Consider the following 22,203-nt stretch of genomic DNA (forward strand, 5'->3'; position numbering starts at 1 on the left):
TTGGTTAATAGTGAACATTCTAAATTCAGTATTAATCCACTATTAAAGATGGCAACTGCTATTAGTTGAAATTGCTTTTGAATTCTTTCTGTACACTTGTAAGTGATCTATAGGGACAAAATGTAATCAGTGTGCCTTGGAGATTGTTTTGGATTAACAGTAAATGTTCTAAATTCACTATTAATCCACCATAAAAGGTCGTAACTGCTATTTCTTTAATTTCTTTTAATTCTTTTCTCTGTAGACTGATAGGAGATCTATAGGAAAAAAATAAGTGGGTCTTGGAGATTGTTTTGGTTAATAGTGAACACTCTAAATCCACTGTTAATGATGGCAACTGCTATTCTTTGATTACTCTTTTTAATTATTTCTGTAGACTCGTAGGAGATCTATAGCAAAATTATAATCAGTAGGTCTTGGAGATTGTTTTGGATTAATTGTGAATTAATTAGTTCTAAACTCACTATTAATCCAGTATTACAGGTGGCAACTGCTATTTCTTACTTTTTTTTTTAATTCTTTCTTTAGACTCATAAGAGATTTATAGGGACAAAATATAAGAAGTGGATCTTGGAGATTGTTTCGCATTAATAGCAAACTCTCTAAATCCACTATTAAGGGTGTCAACTGATATTCCTTGATTTTTTTTTAAATTCTATCTGTGGTCTGGTAAGAGATCTATGGGCATAAAATAGAATCAGTGTGTCTCAGAGATTGCTTTGGTTAATAGTGAATATTCTAAATTTAGTAATTATCCACTCTTAAAGGTGGTAACTGTTATTTCTTGTTTGTTTAGGTTTTTTTAATTATTCCTTCTGTAGACTTGCAACTAATCCATAGGGACAAAATGTAGTAAGTGGGTCTCGGATATTGTTTTGCATTAATCATGAACGTTCTAAATGCTGTATTAATCTGCTATTAATGGTAGTAACTTTTTAAAGGTATTAAAGGTATTCCTTGGTTGTTTTTGGTTTGGTTTTTTTTGTTGTTTTTGTTTTTTAGTTCTTTTTTCTGTAGACTCATAGGAGATCTATAGGAAAAAAAATAATAAGTGGGTCTCGGAGATAGTTTTGCATTAATAGCGAACAATCTAAATCTGCTAATAATGGTGGCAACTGCTATTCCTCGATTTTATTTTTTTTAATTCTTTCTGTAGATTCATAGGATATCTATAGAAAAAAATATAAGTGGGTCTTGGAGATTGTTTTGGATTAATAGTGAATGCTCAAAACTCACTATTAATCCACTATTAATGGTGGCAACTGCTATTTCTTGATTTTCTTTTAAAAAAAAATGTTTCTGTAGACCTGTAAGGGATCTATAGGGACAAAATATAATAAGTGGGTCTCAGAGATTGTTTTGGATTAGTCGTGAATGTTCTAAATTCAGTATTATTCTTCTGTTAAAGGTGGGAACTGGGATTCCTTTGGGGGTTTTTTGTTCTTTTTCTATTGATTGATAGGAATTCTAGAGGAAAAAAAACAAGTGGGTCTTGGAAATAATAATAAGGATAATAACAATAACAGTGAGATAAATACTCATAAGGAGATAAAAATAATAAGTGAGTCTTGGTGTTTGCATTAATAGCGAACAATCTAAATCCACTATTAACGGTGGCAACCGCTATTCCTCGATTTTTAATTTTTATTTTTTTTAATTCTTCCTGAATGAAAAACTAACCAGTGGATCTTAAGAGCTCGTTTTGTGAGTCCAGAAGAAACCGCTGGGGCAGAGCCCAGCCCTTCCTCGGGGTGTGTGAGGTGTCTGAGGTGTCCCCATGTCGCACAGGTGGCAGCGGAGCGCGCTGAGGCTCCGTCTCCCGGCTCTCCCGGCTCTCCCCGCCCTCGCCGTCGCTCCCGCGTGGATCGCCACGAGCCGCAAAGCTGCTGTCCACGTGGACTGGTGCTGAAATCTCCCGCCCGGCCGCCGCCAGAGCCTCGCCAGCCAAGCCCAGAGACATGGCCACCAACGGCACCAAAGTGGCGGACGGACAGATCTCCACCGAGGTCGACGCCTCCATCACCAACGACAAGCCCAAAACCTTGGTAGTAAAAGTGCAGAAGAAGAAGGCGGACCTTCCAGACCGAGACACTTGGAAAGGGAAATTTGACTTTCTTATGTCCTGTGTAGGTTATGCCATTGGCTTAGGGAATGTGTGGAGGTTTCCCTACCTGTGTGGCAAGAACGGTGGAGGTACGTTGGCCGTGTTTGTGCATCAGGATCAAATTACCAAATTGCCATCAAATTACCATCAAATTACCATCAAATTTCCATCAAATTACCAACAAAACAAAACCTGGTTTTAACAGATTTTTCGTACATATTGTTGGTTTTGGTTGGGTACTTTTGTTGGTATTTTGGGGAGCTTGCAGAATTTCTTTTGAGGGTTTTTTGGTAGTGTTGTTTTCTGGGGTTTTGTTGTTGTTGTTGTTGTTGTGGGCTGCTTGGTTTGGTTTATTGGGAGGGTTGGGCTTTTTTGGGGCTTTTTGGCTTTTTGTTTGTTTGCTGTGGTATTTTTGGTGGAGTTTTTTGAGGTTTTTGTTTTGTGTGTTTCAGGTTGTGTTGATTTGGGGGTTTGGTTTTTTGTTTGCTGTGGGGTCTTTTGGGGGTTATTTTGGTTTCTATTTTGGATTTTTTGCATTTTGTTGTTGATTTGCTTTGGGGTTTTTGTTGGTTGGTTGGTTGGTTGTTTACTGTGGGGGATTTGGGGACTTTTGGGGAGTTGGTTTTGTATTGGGTTTTTGTTGTTCTGTTGTTTCGGTTTGGAGTTTTGGGTTTTGTTTTGTTTGGGGGGTTTTGGTACTTTTGGTTTGGTTTGGTTTTTTGGTTTTTTTGGTTGTTTGCTGTGGTATTTTAGGGTGTGGTTTTTTTGTGGTATGTTTCTTTTGTTTGTTGGGTTTTTGGTTTTTTGGGAGATTTTTGGGTTTTGTTGTTGTTTTGGCTTGCTTTTTTGGGTTTTATTACTTTCCACTTTCCCAGAGCCATTTTGGAGTGTGGAGCTCTGCTTTGAGCTCTGCCCTGAAGTTTATTCTAACTCCTAGCTGCCAGTTGCTCTTAAAAGACCATAAAGTATCAGAGCAGAACTAAAGCACATTGCCCTCCACCCAACCCTGCAGATACATCTCTTTTGGGCTGAGTTTTGAGAGGATTTCATGGAGTTTGTAGCTGACTCTGAGTTCCCCATAAAAGGCTGGAAAGCAGCCAGGGCTGGTTAAAGCCTTTGTGCTCTCAGTGAGAGGCAAAGTCAACAAAACCCAAAGGCTCTTAGATTTCAGCTTTTTACTTCAACAGAAAATAGTTAAATGATGGGGAGTTACATTTTTTTTCTTTCATTTTCACCTCTTGAGGTGCTGGTTCAGAAGTGCATGTGTGATTTCCACTAACGTTTTTTGAAAAATTACATCTGAGAGGGAAAAATCCCTGCGGGTTTCTTTTCATGTATAACAGGGATGGGAACTGGGAATTCAGTTGTGGTTTTCCCCACTTTAACTGTTTTTTAAAAATAAATTCTTTTAGGTGCATTCCTGATTCCCTATTTCCTTACTTTAATTTTTGCTGGAGTGCCACTGTTCCTTTTGGAGTGTTCTCTTGGTCAGTATACATCTATAGGAGGCCTTGGAGTGTGGAAGCTTGCTCCAATGTTCAAAGGTACAGTGTGGATTCCAATTATTTCTCATTTCTTTCCAAATTGCAGAAGTTTCCCAAAGTGCCAGGGCAAGGATGTTTCTTGGTGCCTTTAATTTCTATTTAAACCACGAGTTTTCTAGAAGAAAACACTGATTTTCTGAGGTGTAACTGATAATTTTGAAACATGCTGGGCTATATTTTTTGTTCTCCATTAAAAATAGCAAGACTTAGGCATTAGAATCGCAACAAACTTATTTTTGATCTTCAAAAACTCTTGGGGTTTCTTGTAGAAGTGCATAAAGAGTGTTAAAAATAGCAGATCTAGCACCATTTGTCTGAGCAGATTTGGAACTGTTCACAGCAATTTGGTAAACCTTGGTAAATTTTTCTGAGCTCACAGATATTGGCATCACCTGTTTTTTGGGGGTTTTTTAACTGAAATTCAAAAGCCAGACACTTCTGGCAATTTCATGCTGAATCCCTTAAGACAAACTCACTCCACACTTTGAGTTTGAGTTTGAGGTTTGATTGCCAGAACCCCAGGGTTTTAATCCCGATTCTGCACAGACCCACAGACCTCTCAAATGAGGGTTTTAGAAGCCATGCTTTTCACCCTTCTAATCCCAAATCCTTTGAGCTCCTGAGCTGAGTTCTGGCCCAGCAGAGCTGCATGTGGTGTTACAAATTACCTCAGCCAGTAGGACTGACAATTAGCACAGGGGGAGCTGAAAGTTTGTTGAGATTGGATTTTGCTCTGGGAGATTTCGCGTTGGGAAAACGCAGAGAGACGAAATTGTTCCTCACAGAGAAGTGTTTTTGCTTGAGTTGCTGCTGTTGGCAGGAGTTGGTACCACCTTGCTCCGCATTATCCTGATTATTGGGAGCACTTCCTGCTGCTCAGGGTGGTGGAGCAGCTGTCCTGGATCGTTTAAAACCCCTGGAGTGTCCATGGGGAGCAGAAGACATCCTCGTGGTGGAACCCTGACATTTCTTTATTCTGACAGCCCTGTGCTGAGCACCAGGCACTCTGATCCGTGTCCTGAGTGCCCTGGAACATATTCTCACTGTGTGTGCATCTGCCACCAGGTCCTGTGGGGCTGCTGTTCCAGAGAATGAGCTGATTTAGCAATTTTTCCTGGGAGTAAAACATACCAGGGAACTCTCAGCAGCAGCAGGGTGGGACTGCACCACAGAGAGAGCTGAACGCTGGCAGTGAATTCATGGATGGCTGAGCCATCACCCAAATAAAGACCTTTGTGTAATGGCACTTCTGAAATTCTCACCTCTGCAACATTTCCCAAGTCGTGCCCACCCCACGTGATGTGTTTGTCCTGAACTGCAGCTCTTCAACTGCAAGTTGCCTTGCCTTATTTCTCTTTGTTTTCCTTACAGGTGTGGGACTGGCTGCTGCAGTCCTGTCCTTTTGGCTAAATATTTACTACATTGTGATTATTTCATGGGCCATATACTACCTGTATAACTCCTTTACCACTGTAAGTGTGTGTCAGAGGGAATGGGGAATTGTTTCTTGGATGTCAAGCCAAGTAAAATATGAATACATCACTAATCTGCCTCAGTGTAGATGTGTGAGGTTAACACAGCATGTACAGTAATCTGTAGGATAATCCATTCTTACTGGAAAAAACCCTATTTTGTAAAAACCTCTCTAATTTTTTTTTTCTCCACAAGAAATTTAGAGCAGAAAACTGAGCTTACAGGCCAGTCACTCCCCCAAGAAAAATTCTAGTGTACAACTAATTATTTTGTTTCTTCAGCAGCAGCCACACAAACACGACTTCTTTAGGAAATAGTATCATTGCAACGTGGTTTAATGATGGAGGGGTTTATTAAAGAAACCCCCATGGAATGGAAGGTCTGTGATTTGATTAGCTCTGAACTTCCATTCATTGTTGTTATTTTTGCTTTGTTTTCTTTCCTGTTTACTTTATTTTTAGCTGCCTTTTTTTCCCCCTTAAGGGTGATTCATCAGCTGAGTAAGTCTTGTCTGATTTGTGGGGTTTGGCCATCCAAGGAAGCATTCTTACATAAGTTCTATATAATTAATGCATCATTGTTCAATTGTCTCTTCTCTAAATTTTGCTCATGCTTGCTTGTTCTTGGCTTTAAAGAATTTTGCCTTGACCAAATTTGCATTAATTACTGTCTGGGAGTGACATGACCATTTCTGCTTTGTTGTCCTCAGAATTGTTATTGATGTGAAAGGTCAGGCAGAGTCTGGAAGTGTTTCTTGTGGCCCATGTTAAATGAATATTGACTTCTCATTCCCTTGAAGCCTCTTATCCTTGTGTATAAAGCACACAGTGTCCTGATACAACCGTTCTGTGAGAGGATTTCCCAACAATTGCCATCAGAAGGATATGTAAATTATATGTAAATGAGGCTCATTCTAATGGATACCATGAGAAACAGGTTCTGCTCCTCAGACCTTCTGAAAGGTGGGATGGACACATGCAGAACATGCATGTAACAAATAGAAATTTTATCTTTTTCTAATTATGCCCTGACCTGAGGGGAAAATGAAAATCTCTGATCGATAACCATCACAACTTTATTATCTCTTGTGCAACGAGAGGTACCAGGACCCCCAGGAGATCCTTGCTGCTGTTTCAAAGTACTCTCATGGTGAGAGTATTGAATCCAGAGTTTGGGCTGCTGTGTTAAAGAGAAGAGGGAATATTTCCACACCTGCCTCCCACAACTGATAGGAATTTAAATAATCTTTCACCCCAGGGAGATCAATGCCACAGAGCTCCAGGTGCTTTAGTTCTGCACTCACCTGTCAGTTCTAGCAAAGAAAGAGACACTTGAGGCAATCCTTGCTTCAAAAGTGTTTGACTCCACGGTGTTGGTTCTCTTCCTCCACCAGACCCTTCCTTGGAAACACTGTGAGAACCCCTGGAACACCGACCGCTGCTTCTCCAACTACACCTTAGCCAACACCACCAACATGACAAGCGCCGTGGTGGAGTTCTGGGAGTAAGCTCAGCATTTCCCTCCCTCCTTGCCTTGCACGTTCAGGGACCACCTTGTTGTCCTTCCTGTTTGATCTCCTGAATCCTTTGCCAAAAGCCCCGTTCTGTTGGCTCGTTCCAGACGCAACATGCACCAAATGACCGACGGCCTGGAAAAGCCCGGCCAGATCCGATGGCCACTGGCAATCACCCTGGCCATTGCCTGGATTCTGGTCTATTTTTGTATCTGGAAGGGGGTAGGCTGGACTGGAAAGGTAAGATTAAGAAATACTGTGAATACCTTTCAATTTTTAAAAAATGCCTGTTTTGCTCAAATATTCTGAGAATTCTTGAGGTAAGAGGCACTGGGAGCAGTTCGGCTGTCAGAGCTCTGTGAGGTGTTTGATTTGTGTTTTCTTGGATTGGTACAGCCCCGTGTTTTAGAAAGAGCTGGCTCCTCTGTAGCTAGGTCAGACCACAGCCTCAGATGCTTCACTTAAAGGCCTCTTGGCTTGGCCAGGTGTAAAATCAGCTCAAATTGTTCCTGGGATGAATATTCCAGCTGGTTTGCACAGCAATAGAGTGAGGATGAAGTGGTTTGGCTTCAGCAAGAATTGTGCATTCATTGCACAGCTCTTGCTGGACCTGGAGATGTAAAGAGGTGTTGGAAGAGCTGCTCCCACCTTCCCTCATGTCAGTGAGAAACATTTGAGGTCCTTTCACAGGATTTCATGCTGTGCTCCATGGGGTCTGCCTGGCTGTGAGCAGAAATTGGGATTTGCTAATCAATTAAAGGAAATTATATTATTGAGAGACCTTTCTGAATGAAAGGGGTGGCAACATCTGACATTGGCTCGTCCCTTTCCCTGTGGGAGGAAATCCTAGGGAAATGAAAAGCCACAGCAATGGGGTTTGGTGTCAGCTGAAAGGCTGGGTTAGAAGACCTCAGGTCTGGTGCAGAGGAGTGGGATTTCTTCACACTGAAGGAATGGATTGTTGGCTTTTGGCAGGAGGTTATAACTGTGACCCATACTGAACTGCGTGTTGAACTGGGCTTAGCTGAGCTCAGAGCAAAGTATTTTATTTTCCTGTCCCCAAAGCACAAAGAGGGCTGAGTCTGACTTCAGAAAGGGTTTTTTATAGCACCTCTGAAAAGGCAAGAAAGTAGGAGCATGTCATATAGAGGAGGAGGGAGTGGGAGAAATAAACTGCCAGATGTTTCTTGAGCAGGATCCCGGTGCCATGATCCTTGTGCTTTTGGGACTTCCCTGTGTTAAATAACAAAAAAAAAAAAAAAAAAAGTGTGAAAATATCCTGGTGTATTCTGTTCTCTTTGCAGAAAAATAGGCAACAGCCACCTGCCTTTAGACCTGGAGTTCAGGGCATTTTGCTGTAGGCAATTCCCAAGCTTTTTCATTGAGAAATGCCTCAATTTTAAGAGCCATCCCCAGTTGCTGCTAGAGTATTTTCAGGGAGCAAATATTTTTGATCATTCTTCCTCACACACTTACACTGTCTTGTTTCTTCACATCAGGTGGTATATTTCTCTGCTACTTATCCCTATGTTATGCTGCTTATCTTGTTCTTCCGTGGTGTAACACTGCCTGGAGCAAAAGAAGGCATTTTATTCTATATAACTCCCAACTTCAGTAAGCTTTCAGACTCTGAGGTAAATATTCCGTCCTGGTAAACAAAAGTTTCACTCCTCACTGTTCCCCTTTCAGACATATGACCTGCTCCTCAAGTGCAGAAACAGATTTTTTAAAAAATTGTTTCCTGCAATCAGGTTTGGCTGGATGCTGCCACACAGATTTTCTTCTCCTACGGTTTGGGTCTTGGTTCGCTGATTGCCCTTGGGAGTTACAACCCTTTCCACAATAATGTTTACAGGTAAGCAGATGACTGCACATATTGCAGAGGCACTTGCCTGTCTCAGCTGGAGCTGAGCTCTGTCTCCGTGTACAGATAACTGAAATAAAGTTTAGTGTTGAATATTAACTGTTCTGTCTGGCTGGGGGTGAGATTTGTAACTGCGTTTACGTCAGTGGGAGAGACTTCCCCAGCATGAGGTGGAACCCAAAGTGTGAAATCCTAAATCTTGAAATCCTAAAAATCCTTGAAAAAAATCCTAAATCCTTGAAATCATGAAATCTTTCCACAAGACAAAACAAACAAACAAACAACACCCACCAAAAAAACCCAAAACAAAACCAAAACCAAAAAGGATGAACATTTGTTTTCCCTGCTGCTTAAAGCTGCTTCCCTTTGTTTCAGGGACTCCATCATAGTGTGCTGCATAAACTCATGCACGAGCATGTTTGCTGGCTTTGTCATCTTCTCCATTGTGGGATTCATGGCCAATGTCACAAAGAGGCCAATTGCAGATGTTGCAGCATCAGGTACCCGATGTCTTTTCCTCTAAGCTGTGCATCAGTCTTGTTCTTTGCTCGTAGGTTGTTCCAGCAGCTGCTCCAAGTCCCTCCTTGCAGCTCCTCAGCTCCCTGTCCCCTCAGTGGCCCGATGGCACAAGGAAGATGTGCCAACCCACCGCAGGCAGAGCAGGAGGAATGCTGGTCATTATGGGGTGGTTTTTAACCTAATGTTTTCCAGTTCAGTAGAGTTTTAATTCCTTTCCCCATTTCTTGAGGTTAAGCCCTTTGAGGCAGATCCATTTCTCACTGTCCAGACCTACACCTATTTCATGTGACTCTGTATTGTGAAAGACATTTTATTTAGGGCAGGGAGAGTCCATGGGAGGCTTCTGTCACTCTTTGCAGTTAGTTCTTGTCTGTCTTCCAGCTGAAAAAGCTGAAAGCAGCAAAGCAGATGGCTGCCCTAACCCAGCTGGTGCACCAGATACTCACTTAGCAGCTCTGGCCACAGGGAGGGATCTCATAGCTCAAAGTTTGGTTGGACCTCACTGGTGGACAAAATCTGGATGGCTGCATTAGCAAACACAAACCCACTGAAACATCTCCTCAGTTAGAAATGGAGAGAATTTAAACCCTAAAAATAATCTTCAATAAATTACACATACAAAGAGATTAGGTGCAAAATGATGATGGCAGGCACTGTTATTAAAAGCTGCTCTGGAAAGGCAGTGGTGTGTGAAATAAGCTTTTTGGATTTATCTGTCTTTGACACAGATAGAGTTATATAAAGGCTACACCTGCACACACGACAATATTTTTACATCACATTAAGTACATTTGATAACAGACCTCTGAAAGATGCCCATGACCACTAATTACAAAGGATTTTTGAAAATTTGACCCTTTAATTAAGAATTCTATTTCTCCAAGTAAGCTGAGAGTCGGATGCCAGATTTTACCACCACGAGAGGTTGCTTTGCCATGTTTTATACAGCCATATTAAACAAATATTATTAAGAGATGTAGCTGCATTTCTGTGGACTGCAAAACAGAGGAGAATTAACGTATTTCTCTGAAGTTTATTTTGCTTTTAGCACTGCTATTTGGAATGCTTTCTGAACTGCTTTCCAATCATATCTGCTCTTGTTAGCAATTAATTGCTTCAAAATCCTCATTAGGCTTTGACAATCCAGGTGTTGATGCCACCCTTGCTCCACTGGTTTGGGAGCTGTGACCAAGCACTTGTCACTGACAGACTTTTAATGGAAACTGAAAAAGCAGAGACACTCCTTAGGTGAAGCACAAGAGCTTTATTTCTGTGTTTATTCAATTTCCTGACATCCAGCTATGCCATGAGAATAAAAAAACTTCCTTTTAAATGGGAATTTACATTCTCCTTCTACACTCAGTTAGCAAGAAGAGAAATAAAAATTTTGGTTGTCCACAGCTACAGAGTTTACTAAAATGTATATTTTGAGAGAGTGAATGGAATGGAACCGCACATGGGAATACTGGAAATGCTGGAAAGTGTCTTCTCCATTTCTGAGCTGTCTCTGTTTCTCTTCTGGACGGTGCAAAGCAGGAGATTGCAGCTGACAAAAACTGCTTGAGGGGAGAGAGAGCTGAGCAATGCCTGAAGATGTGACCCTAGCCAAGGATCACATTCCTGCCTTGGCTGTGCCAGGGGGTCTCTCAGGAGCAGCTTCTGAACTGCATTCAGTATTCTGGTTGGTTGGCTTTGGGGGGGGTTTGGGGGGGTTTTGTTGGTTTTGGGGTTTTTTTCTGCTTTTAGCTGGTTCATTTTCAAAACCAGGTCCTTGCAGTGCCCCCGTGGCCAGTGAACACTGAACAGCTGAAATTTCTGCTCAGGGGCTGCATCCAGAGCCACCCAAACAAAGCAGAGAATCCCCAGCCCTGCCCTCTGATGCTTTGTCTCCTGTTTCTCCCCCCAGGCCCTGGACTGGCATTTCTGGCTTACCCAGAGGCAGTGACACAGTTGCCCATCTCCCCTCTCTGGGCAATACTCTTCTTCTCCATGCTGCTCATGCTCGGCATTGACAGTCAGGTAAAACTGGGCTGAAAACATAACAAAAAGACAGATTTTTCTGCCACGGGGCAGGGATGAGGTTGGGCTCTCCCTGTGCTCTCTGCTGGAAGTGGGGCAGGATGGTCCCTGCAATAATCAGATAAAAAAATGGGAGGCACTGAGGAAAGACTGAGTAAAAAACCAGCGCTTAAACACTTCTGCTCTTTTATGAACTGTTGGAAGCCCATGAAAAATAGGCAGAAAATTTATTCTGCAGGCAAAAAGGAGCTTATGTTTGAAATATCCCCTGTTAAATCACAATATTAAAGATGCCTGTGCAATGTTCAGCTGTGTAGGAGACACTGGGATATGTTTTACAAGATTTAGGTGCCACAGGTATTTCTGAAAGGCAGCTCCAGGACTCACCACTGGAGCACACATTTCATTTTAATATCTGGAGTTAATTCACTGGGCAATGGGATGGTTACTGGGGATATTCTGTGTTTGGATGTGTTCTGAAATCACTTCCCAAGGGAAAGGATCACAGATTTAGTTGGTTCTGGTCTTGCCTAAGCTCTGGGTGGTATCTGACAACTGGAGACGAATGAGGAGGGTTTTGCAAAAAAAAAAAAAAATATTCTCTGTCTAGATTAAACTATTAAATAATTAAGACATGGAATCATTAGAAATATTGATTGTGACATAAACAAAAAAGCACCCAGCACAAGAGAAAACCCTTTAGAAATAACTATGCCCAACAAAACTTTTGGTTGATCAGTGCTGATTTTAATACAGAGAACAACCCCTCTGGCAGCACTCAGAACACCCTGCCTTATTTTACAGGGAGTAAATACTTGGAGGACTTGGTCAGGGGAATCTCCTGTGGCTGCTGAACTGCTGGATCACTTTTATGAGACCAGTCCTAGGCAGATGTATTAATTTCCTTGCAGGCAGCTGCAGTTGGCAGACCAGCCCTCCCAGCATGTAAAGGAATATGGGATTTACTGCCCTAGCACTGCACCAGCCTTTCAGGAGAGAAAATCCATCATTTTCTGTAAATCCAAGCTGCCTCCAGCCTGTGAACACAAAAAGACCAAGAGGGCATTTTATCCTGGGAGATGAAAGAAAGTTGAAAATTTACACTTTTTATTTCTTTGGTTTTTTTCAGTGAGCTTCAGGCTTGACATTAAAACCCATTGCTCAGTCTAGGGGGGAAACTGCTGTGAAATTAATTGGGTCAAAAATATTCTTGAAAGCACTTGTCTCTAGGCAACTAACAGCTGAGGAATGTGGTCTAATATTATTTAAAAGAATATATATCTACAGGCTGTCATGCTTTCTGCATTTTCTGTCTGTCACTGAAACGTTTCAGACACTGTAATTTGCAGGAGCTGCAACCATTGGTTGAATTCTACTTGCTCTACTGAAAATTAATAAGACTTTACTTACCTTCTGGTTTTCACAATTTCAGCCACCATAATAATAATATTTATCTGAATATATATACACAGAGAAGGATCCTGGAGTGTGGCCATGATTTCCAGTTGGAGGACACGGCCTCAACAAAAATATTTTCTGGGGATACAAAGAATATTTGATTTATTACATATGAAAATCATATGAGAATTCTTAATCCTCTGCACAAAGCACCAGTCTGGTTAAACTTGCTCTATGTATTGGCTTTCTTGTACGTGAATAAATCACATAAAAAAGAAGTTTATTTTGTAGGATTGAGGGCTCAAAGCCCTCAACTGTAGGTTTATCATCTTTATTACAAAAAAAAAAAAGAGCAGCTCCTGTTCAGAGAGCGAAAGCAACAGTTCATAGCTTAGAATTTCGAGTGTTTCTTGAGCTGGAAATCTTTTTGCACAGATCTCTTTAGACAGAAACAGGGATATTCAGGAGCAGAGCTTCCACTGCCGTCAAGTGAATTTTCACTTCTCCTTGGACGAGTGCAGCCTTAGGGCCAGCAAAGGGTCCAATTACAAACTGCTCCCCAAAACTCCACCCAGCCACGGCACGGCTCTGGATTGTTGTGGGGTTTTAATCTTCTTTTCTTGTGTTAGAGCTGGGCTTAAATGCTCAAGAGGCGCAATTTGTGTTTGGACTCAGATGTTTATTAATTCTTATCTATGTCACAGTCTCACAAGCTGTGAGCTCTAGCTAATAAGGTGAAAAATGGCTCTGTCTCTAACTCTTTCCAAGGTCCTTTTAAGCATAAATTGTCCAATTATGAGATGATGCCTGTATTATTTTGACTTTTAACCCAATAACCAGCCACCCATGGCCCGCAGTGTGGTTTTTTCTACCCAGTTACGAAATCCCACATGGACCCATGAAGAAGAAGGTGAAAAAGGAGGACTGGCCTCTGCCCTAAATCCTCCATCTTGCTTTATATATATTATTATATTCTAAAGCATTGAATTCTAAGTTTTTCACCCTGTGAGATCACACACTTCTATCCAAACTCCACAGCCACAATCCCAGTGCTGTCACTCAATTTTGGGAGCCTTTTCCACGGCCTCAGGTCAATGCAGAGTTTGCTGGGGGTCAGTGTCTGTGAGCACAGGAAGGCTGAAATCCTCAGTGCCCAGGGCTCCAACAGGCTGTGTTTGTTCTGTGTGCCCTGTCACCTGCAGTTCTGCACCGTGGAAGGGTTCATCACAGCCCTGGTGGACGAGTTCCCCAAGCTGCTGCGCAACCGCCGTGAGCTCTTCATCGCCGTGGTGTGCATCGTGTCCTACGTGATAGGGCTGTCCAACATCACTCAGGTACTGCTGGGCTGGGGCATCTGCATCAGCATCAGCCTCTTCCCTTCCTCAGTCCAGCCAGGAATCACTGCCAGACACTGAAGTGTCAAGGATTGACGCTATCCAGGGTTTATGGTGGTCTAAGCGTAGAGCAGCCTGCGGTCCCTGAGAGGCCTTAGGGTTTTAGCTTTGATTTTTTTAATTTATATTTTATTAATTTATATTAGGGTTATTTGTTTTATATTAGGATTTCAGCTTTTGTATATTTAGCTTTTATATTTTTCATCCATTTGCAATCCTGCAGTTCTTTAGTGTAGAACTCTAAACCCCACACACAGTGTGAGCTGCTGCTTCCCCATTCTGGGCAGACACAACAATTCCTCTCCAGGCCTGGCAATCAAGGACCCCTCACTGCCTCAGCCCTGAGAGATGGGAACAAAAGTGAGTTGGGGGCAGCAAACCTGGGCTGAATGACTTCATTAGCTGAAGCTGGAATTGGGAGATGAACCCCCAATCTGCAACTGGACCAAACTGATCAAAGTGTGAAAACCCGTGAGCTGTTGTCCATTTTTGGGTGCAGCCCCTGGGGGGCTTTGTGTGCCCAAAATGTACCTGAAGGCCCTTCAATAAACAGAACAGCTTTTTATCCTCTTAATTCTGTCTGGCCTCTGTTTTTAGGTAGCCCCAAAAGGCATCACCTGGGTATCCCCTGCCGGGCTCAAGGGACAGCAAAATGCACATCCCCACACTCTTATAGTCCCAGAAGTGGCAGCTGGAGATGTTGAATTTGCAAATTATTTGAGGGAAATGATTAATGATTAAATGACAACTAAATTATCAAAGAAAGAGCAAAAAGTGAAATTAAACTCTTTAGTCTAAACAGCAGCAATCTCAATTTTGTCAGGACTGACCTCAATCCTTAAAAGAATTTACCCTGTTTAATTGACACTAATAGGCCCCTAACCTATCCACATTTATATCTTATATGTTGAAGCTGGAGGCCTTGCTCTGTTTCTAATACTTCCTTTTCTGTTTCAGGGTGGAATCTATGTGTTTAAGCTTTTTGACTACTACTCTGCCAGTGGAATGAGTCTCTTGTTCCTTGTATTCTTTGAGTGCATCTCGATATCCTGGTGCTATGGTAAACAGCCTGCTTGTATTTTTTCCCTAAGTATTTTCCCCCTTGTATTTTACACATCCCCAAGATAATTCCTCCTCTGATCTGTGGCTGAACCTGCACATGCTGAGGGTGGAGCTGAAAGTGGCCTTGGTTTCTGTGGATATAATTCAAAGGTGGCTTGTAGAAGGTCCTGCTGCCTTTTAAACACCTTCACTAGAGGCCTGAGAGCCATGAAGTGTTTCAGGAATATGAAAATGTGATATTTCATCTCTTTTCCTGTCCCACTCTCTTGGAAAGCCTGGATCTTCGGAGGTGTTGGGTACATATTGCATCAGGGCTCTTGAGATTTGTAACATTTCATTTTTTCAGAAATTCTCTCACTCCAGGGTCCTGCAGGGAGCCAGGCTCCTTGGTCAGTTAGGGAATAATCACCTTGAAATATCCAGAAGCCTGGGCTGTCAGTCTCTGGAAGGATTAATGGCTCTGTGGGATTTTGTCACAGAGGATTTTTGACCTCAGGGCTGTGTCAGCTCCTTTGAGGAACTGCTCCCATCATCACCAAGGCACTCCAACTGCTCCAGAGCTGGAGAACTGGAGAATTCCTGCTGGATTTTAGTGGGTCTGAGAGGATGGAACAGCATTTGATGGGGGAGAGGCACTGCTGGTGAACCCAGCACATGGAAAAATACCCCAAAATTATCCCAGAAATCACAAAATATTCTGATCTGGAAAGGATCCAACAAGGAGCTCAAGTGGATGCTTCATACAGGGCTTGAACTACACCTTGGGATTATCAGCTCCAGGCTCTGACCATGAAGAAACCAAAGCCATAAATAAATATGTGACAAACACCGCTTTGGGAAGCTGCTGGAGAGCAGCAGCAGCAGGAGGGACTCTGATTTCAGCCCCACTCCTGCCCATGAATGGTGTGCACTGGAACAGAGCTGGTTAATGCTGGGATGGGGTGGGGGGGGGTTTATAATTGTAAAATACACCCTAAATTTCTAATATCACCTACTGAGCTGAAATCAAAGAGGTTTCTTGCATCTGGCCTTGCCATGTACAATTTCCTCATTTTGCATGGGAATAAGTTTGCTGGTCTCAATTTAATTAATTATGATGTGGAAGACTGAGAACAGCTGATTTTTGGTGCTTCTGAGCTTGCACACTTTTCCCCCCATCCAGACAGAGGAAAAGTAATCTTTGTAAAGCTTCCAAATATAATCATAATTTATGACAATGTCTCTCAGAACCACTGGGCTTCCAGTCACCTCCATTACCTGATGTGTTTCTGTGCTGTTTCTTATTTCTCTATGCAGGTGTTAATAGATTTTATGACAACATCCAAGAGATGGTGGGATACAGACCCTGCATCTGGTGGAAACTCTGCTGGTCCTTTTTCACTCCTATCATTGTGGCAGTAAGGAACAAACTTTTATTCTCTGGTTGAAAGGATGTAAATGAGGTGGCCTGGGTGCTGCAGCCTTGTCATTTCCACCCCCACAGGTTCATATTAGTTCTGCCCTCTCTCCTTTTTTAAGGATTTGAGCAATCCCGTTGAAGGCAATAAGCAGAAAGCAGTGTCATTAGAGGAAGTTTGTGCCCCAAAAAGAAAAGCCATGATTTTTATTAGACCTCTGGAAATGCTCAAAAGATTGATTGGCAGAGTTAGAAAATTGTAAGGAACAAATGAACAAATGTTGACTTTTTTTTTTTTTTTTTTTTTTTTTTTTTTTTTTTTTTTTTAATCCTAAAATAGAATTTAGCCATCTAAACCCTAAATTTTCTACATACAAAAAAATACCAACATTCTGTAAACTTCTGAATACCTCCACAGGCACTTCTGGTGACAGAGCAGGGTTCTAAACTCGTGTTCTTCCCCCCATGGGATTCTGTGGCATATATTAATCATTTTATACTACACTGCTGTGGGTTTCCTGGCAAACTCTGCGAGGAATCTGTACTTGGAAAATCCTTTTCTGTACAAGGAAACCACAGGACAGCCTTTTCCTGATTCTAAACTTCACCCAGTTAATCCCATTCAGTACCTCGTGAAGTAATGGGCAAAGAAATGTAAATTTGCTGCACAGACACTGAACCCAGATGAAATGTAACAAACTAACCAAGCAGCCAGTATTACTAATACTAATCATGAGCCAGCGTTTAACCAGAGAAAAGCAAATGAGGAGCACTAAAGACACACAGAAATGTGTTCAGGTTGAGGATTCCTCCAGTCATCCCTTCCCAGATCAAGGCAGATTTCATTTTTGTAAGAACAAGAGTTGGGGAAGGCCTATGAAATATATTTTTTTTTAGTGACACAGGAGGAAAATGCTCAGCATTGTAAAACTGGCCAGATTTGTCAAGTCCTCAGCAGAATGGGCTGCCCAGCCCAGCTCAGAGCAGGGATAAAAATCTGCCTCTGCAGGATTCTGTCCTTCACAAGGCCTCTGCCCAGGATCAGAAGCAGCTTCCTTCTCTCCTGGTTTACTTTAGCAGCTTTTCCTGGCCGGTTTAGACATTTGAGACAGGCCAGGCCAGGAGTTTTTCTTGGGAATAGCCAATGGAATGCCACGTGTGCAGGGCGTCATTGGAGAACATCCCAAAAGCAAGGCGTGGGTGCTGCTGCTCAATGGCACCATGTACATGTGCACAGGTATTCCCAGGATCCCTCTTTCTCCCAGCAGCCCCCTTCCCTCTGGCTCTGTGCAGGTTATCCAAGGATTTTACTGGCACCAGCAGCACCCCTGGATTATCTGGGGTGCAGGTTTACGTGTGAAAATACCGCCTTAACGTGAAACACTCATTTGGGTAAGAGGCATCTTGGGAAGCTCCAGAAAAGCTCCCGAAGCCAGAACACTCTGGGAATCTCTGCCCAAACCCCTCCCTTCTGCTTTTGCAGGGAGTGTTCATCTTCAGTGCAGTGCAGATGACCCCGCTGACCATGGGGAGTTACGTGTTCCCGAAATGGGGCCAGGGGGTCGGCTGGTTCATGGCCCTGTCCTCTATGGTGCTGATACCTGGCTACATGGCATACATGTTCCTAACCCTGAAAGGCTCCCTAAAACAGGTAAGTGTTGCTGTGGGACACCAAAGTCTCCAAATATTTCAGAAGGCAAAGAGCATAGAAAAAAGACTTTACTGTCTAATTCTTGCTACCTTTTATAAGATGTTTCAATACAGACTTGACATGATTGGTGAATAGGAACAACACCTCTCTAATCCCATGGGTTAAACTGGAGAAACAGCAAAACACCACCTGGGGAAAAACTGTTTTGAGAAAGGAGAGTTGTTTGCCAAGCTTGTTAAAACAAACTTTGTTTTAACAAAGAAACTTTGTTGAGAAATTTTTCCCTGGGAAAAAGTTAGCAGCTGCTAGCAGGTTAAAATCTCTCAGACACAGAAATATCAGGCCCACAGGTAAGTCTGCCTGTCCTGACCCCCCAGGACCTGTGCAAGCAAAGGTTGCTGGGCACTTCTTTTCTGTCATCCATTTCCTCCTCAGTTATTTTGCTTTGAGCTAAAAAAAGCACAAAAAAGCACCAACCGAAAGACAAGAGAGTGTCTGAGCCATCTGTTGCTGAACACAGCACGTTCCACAGGGTCCTTATCTCTGCTCTGGCAGCTGCAGACACTTGGCATCCCAGCTCCTCACACCTAGAAAACAGAGGAGCAGTTTGCAAAATATGGAAATTTGTCCTGATTAATGCGAGACACATGGCCGTGGATCAAGGCAGGGGATGCTCTGGGGAGCTGGAATTAAAATCAGGGACTAATCCACACACCCCTGGGTTTGTGTGCTCAGTGACCCTGTTCTGCATCTCCCTGATGGCCCCCAAGGCTTGAGCTCCTGCATTTCACCTGCTTTGGGTCACACCTGCCCTGCTCTGCCTCAGCTGGGAGAGAGGACAGGAAATGTCTTGGGAACATTTCCCTTTAGCCTTTGTTTATGGGATTTCTGTGAGCAGTCACTTCATGAAGAACATTAGGGGCTTTTGTCTCATTGCTCTCAGCCTCTCCCTGATTGCTCATCCCAGTCTTTTAAAAGGAGGTAACACTTCTCAGAGAAGAGATTTAGAGGGATTTTTTTTTCAGTCAGGTTTTTATTTCAGTCAGGTTTTTTTTTTCAGTCAGGTGGGGTTTTTTTTCAGCCCCTTTTTTTTCAGTCAGGTTTTATTTCAGTTCTGAGGTCCTCAGAGATGTGCTGCTAAAGGATTGGGAAATACTGACCACGTCAGTGCCCCACACAGTGTTCAGGAGCCACCTACAATCACCACACCTCATTTCTTTAATCTGGGTGGATCCTGAGTTTTGCCTCTCCAGCTCCTCAGAGCCAGTTCTCCAGCCCAAGCACTGAAACACTCTGTGATTGAGGGGACAAAAGACTGTCAAAAGGAATTTGTCAGAACTTCTGGAATATTCTAAAATCAGCTGACAGAGGCATCTTTGCAAAGGGCTGGATGATCTTAAGCAGAACTGACGAATGATGCCTCATGAAATGCTCTTATCTTGATCCAAATATTTGTCTTCAGCAAATTTTGAAGGACTCAGTGAGGCTTCAAAGAGATCTTAAAAAAATCTGGGTTTTTATTTTTTTTTTTTGTTTCCCCCGCTGCCTGTTCTTAGCTCTCCTACATTTTGAATAGATTTCCCTTGGTCTCATGGAAACTTTCAAGTGCCAAACTAAGGAGAACTGTTGCCCAAAAATTCAGCTGCTGTTTGGGCAGGGCTGTGTGAGACCATGGTAAAAGTTCCTCATCTCAGCCTAGTTGTGGATTAAGGTCTCCTTTTGGAAAGCATTGACAAATGATTATTAAGTGATGGCTCTGAGGAGCCAAACTGGGATTTCTTTTGAGATATAAACGTGAGCTGGGCACGGAAGCTGAAGGAACAAATGGACAAGGAAAGACAAAATGGGAATAAAGCACTCTAAGATGCATGTTTCACCTGTTTTATCCTTGGAGGAGCTCTCAGTTCTCCTGGGGAGATGCCCATCACCCTGGTGCCCAGCCCTGCAGCCCCTGGGCTGGACCTTGGGCTCACAGCAGAGCTTCTCCTCATTTTTTTCCCCAGGAAAGCTCCTTGTTGGCATCCAGCATTTGTTTCTCAGCTCCTCCTGTCACGTTCAGGCCAGAGCTAGATTTCTGCTTAGTGGAAGTGGCTCGTTGCTGGTCCCTGGGAAGATATTCAGCTGTAAAGAATTGTCTTTAAATATTAAGAAAAAAAAAAAAAAAAAGAGAGAGAGAGGTTAGAAAGAGGGTTTTTTTACTGCCTCACATTTATTGTTGTCCTTCGAACAGCGCATCCAAGTGATGATTCAGCCAAGTGAAGACATCACCCACCCTGAGAACGGGCCAGACCAGGCCCAACAGAGCAACTCTGCCAACAAAGAAGCCTACATCTAAACTCCTCTCCCATCCAAGTTCCGCTCCTCCTCCAGAAAAACAAAAATATGGTTGAATATGACCACAAATTCACATCTGAGAATAAAATTACCTACCTCTAGTGGCAAAAAAAAAAAAAATAAAATAAAATAAAAATTACATGTTAAAAAAAAAAAAAAAAAAAAAAAAAGAGGAAAAAAAGAGGGGAAAAAAAAGGAAAAAAAGCAACAAGGTCATCTCCACTCCGAGGGAATCGCCGTGGGTTCGATCCAGCTGAGCTCAGATGTCTGACAGTGTTTTTGTGTTTTCCAGCAATCCACAGACTGTTAATGTTTTTATCCTTTCACAATGGTAGTTGCATACCTTGGAATTTGTAAATTGATGTGCCAAGACCTTTTTAATCTACCTTTTAGCACGACTATTTGAAGTTTTGTGCTGCTGATTTTTAGTAGGTGATCACTATTTCTTACCACTGAATCCCAAGACTGTTATTTCTGACTTTGAGGGGGTAAAATTGAGTTTGGAGTTGTTTTGTACAAGAAGAACGGAGTCTTTTGTAAACAAGTGATTTCCAATGCAAAAGTTTGCCCTTAAAATTTGTTCCAGCTGAGGTTGTTTGAGGGGGACAGGCTCTTCCTTCAATTAACAGCAGGCACAAGCTTTATAAACATTCCTAGTGCAAAAATTGAGTTGTCTGTGGCAGAGCAGCCCAGGCCAAACTCACTGGCCTTTCAGGGTGACTTTCAAACAAGGTCATAAATTCCTTTAAAAGCACGTGTCTTGCTTCTTATAAAAAGAAGATGTCTTTGTGAACCAATGCTAGCAGAGGCACGAGTACTACTTTTAACTTTTTTAGCAAAGTGATAGCCAAGAGCTTCTAAAGATTCCCAGGAGTAAAATACAAAATACAAAGTATTTGCCATTCAAGCTCAGATTCCCTGAGCTTTTATCACGCTGTTCCCACTCCACTCTTATTGCATTGCCACCGAAACAGAAACCAAAACAACGGCTTCAAAGATCTCAGCTTCTCGTGAGTTCAATGTAGGGCTCGATTGGACAGAACTTCCCCAGTTCCCAACCCCAAACTCCGTGTGGTCAGCACTTTGAGGGCAGTGGCTTCCCATTTCCAGGGGCTGGGTGGTGCTGAGGGCACGAGGGAGAGCTCTTGGATCCCGATGCAATCCCGCTCTGGGCTCTGTCCTGCGTTTGCCACATGGCCAGAGAGCCCCTGGAAGTTTTCCCTGCGTGGGGAATGCAGCGGGAGCCCCAGTTGGCATTTCTCGTTTGGCAGCTATAAGACAGGCACAGAGCCTTTTTTTTTTTTTCTCTTTTTTTTTTTTTTCTTTTTTTTTCTTTTTTTTTTTTTTCTTTTTTTTGGGGGGGGGGGGTTTGGGTTGGTGGTTTTTGGTTTTCTTTCTTTTTTTTTTTTTTTTCGTTTTTTTTATGGTGGCTTTTGGGTTTTGTTGTGTTATTTTTTTTTTTTTTGGGAGGGTGATGTTTGATTGTAAATGACTGTGACAGAACTGTGCAATGAAAACATGCTTTTCAGCAGAACTTTTTTTTTTTTTTTTTGTGCACCGTACAATGTTAGATAGCACAATTTATGTAGAACTACAACGTGGAAAAAAAAAGAAAAAAAATAATCATGTTACTTGTGAATGTTGGGTTTTTTTGTTGTTCTCGTCTGAAGGTGACAAACATGTTCTTGCAATAAGGTATTATTCTCAGAATGTCAAGCACATTATGTAGAAATAATATATATATATAATACACATGTATTTCAAACTACATCCTAAACTCTTCAGAGTATGTTGGGTAGGTTCTAAACTGTTTCATACCTAGGTCAAATGTAAAATACTACGAGATCTAAGCTCCATCCTAAAAGGCCATAGCTGATGATGCAAACGTCCTGTTAAGTCTTTGGGATTTAGAGGAACCCCTACATCCTACAC

At 42.4% G+C, this 22,203-nt stretch overlaps 1 protein-coding gene across 1 annotated transcript; it reads left to right on the forward strand.

The window, feature by feature from the left end:
- Nucleotides 1–1,792: 1,792 nt before the first annotated feature.
- SLC6A1 (solute carrier family 6 member 1) lies at nucleotides 1,793–21,600 on the forward strand. Its single transcript, XM_066326933.1, has 14 exons — nucleotides 1,793–2,193; nucleotides 3,517–3,648; nucleotides 5,020–5,120; nucleotides 6,515–6,624; nucleotides 6,742–6,874; nucleotides 8,134–8,268; nucleotides 8,386–8,489; nucleotides 8,874–8,998; nucleotides 10,924–11,036; nucleotides 13,637–13,768; nucleotides 14,786–14,888; nucleotides 16,187–16,287; nucleotides 17,770–17,937; nucleotides 20,168–21,600. Exons 1-14 carry the CDS (start codon nucleotides 1,959–1,961, stop codon nucleotides 20,270–20,272), a joined length of 1,797 nt encoding a protein of 598 aa, XP_066183030.1. The 5' UTR covers nucleotides 1,793–1,958; the 3' UTR covers nucleotides 20,273–21,600.
- The last annotated feature ends 603 nt before the right edge of the window (nucleotides 21,601–22,203 follow it).

Source organism: Sylvia atricapilla, chromosome 11 (genome assembly GCF_009819655.1).
Source record: "Sylvia atricapilla isolate bSylAtr1 chromosome 11, bSylAtr1.pri, whole genome shotgun sequence".
NCBI classification, from domain to species: Eukaryota; Metazoa; Chordata; class Aves; order Passeriformes; family Sylviidae; genus Sylvia; species Sylvia atricapilla.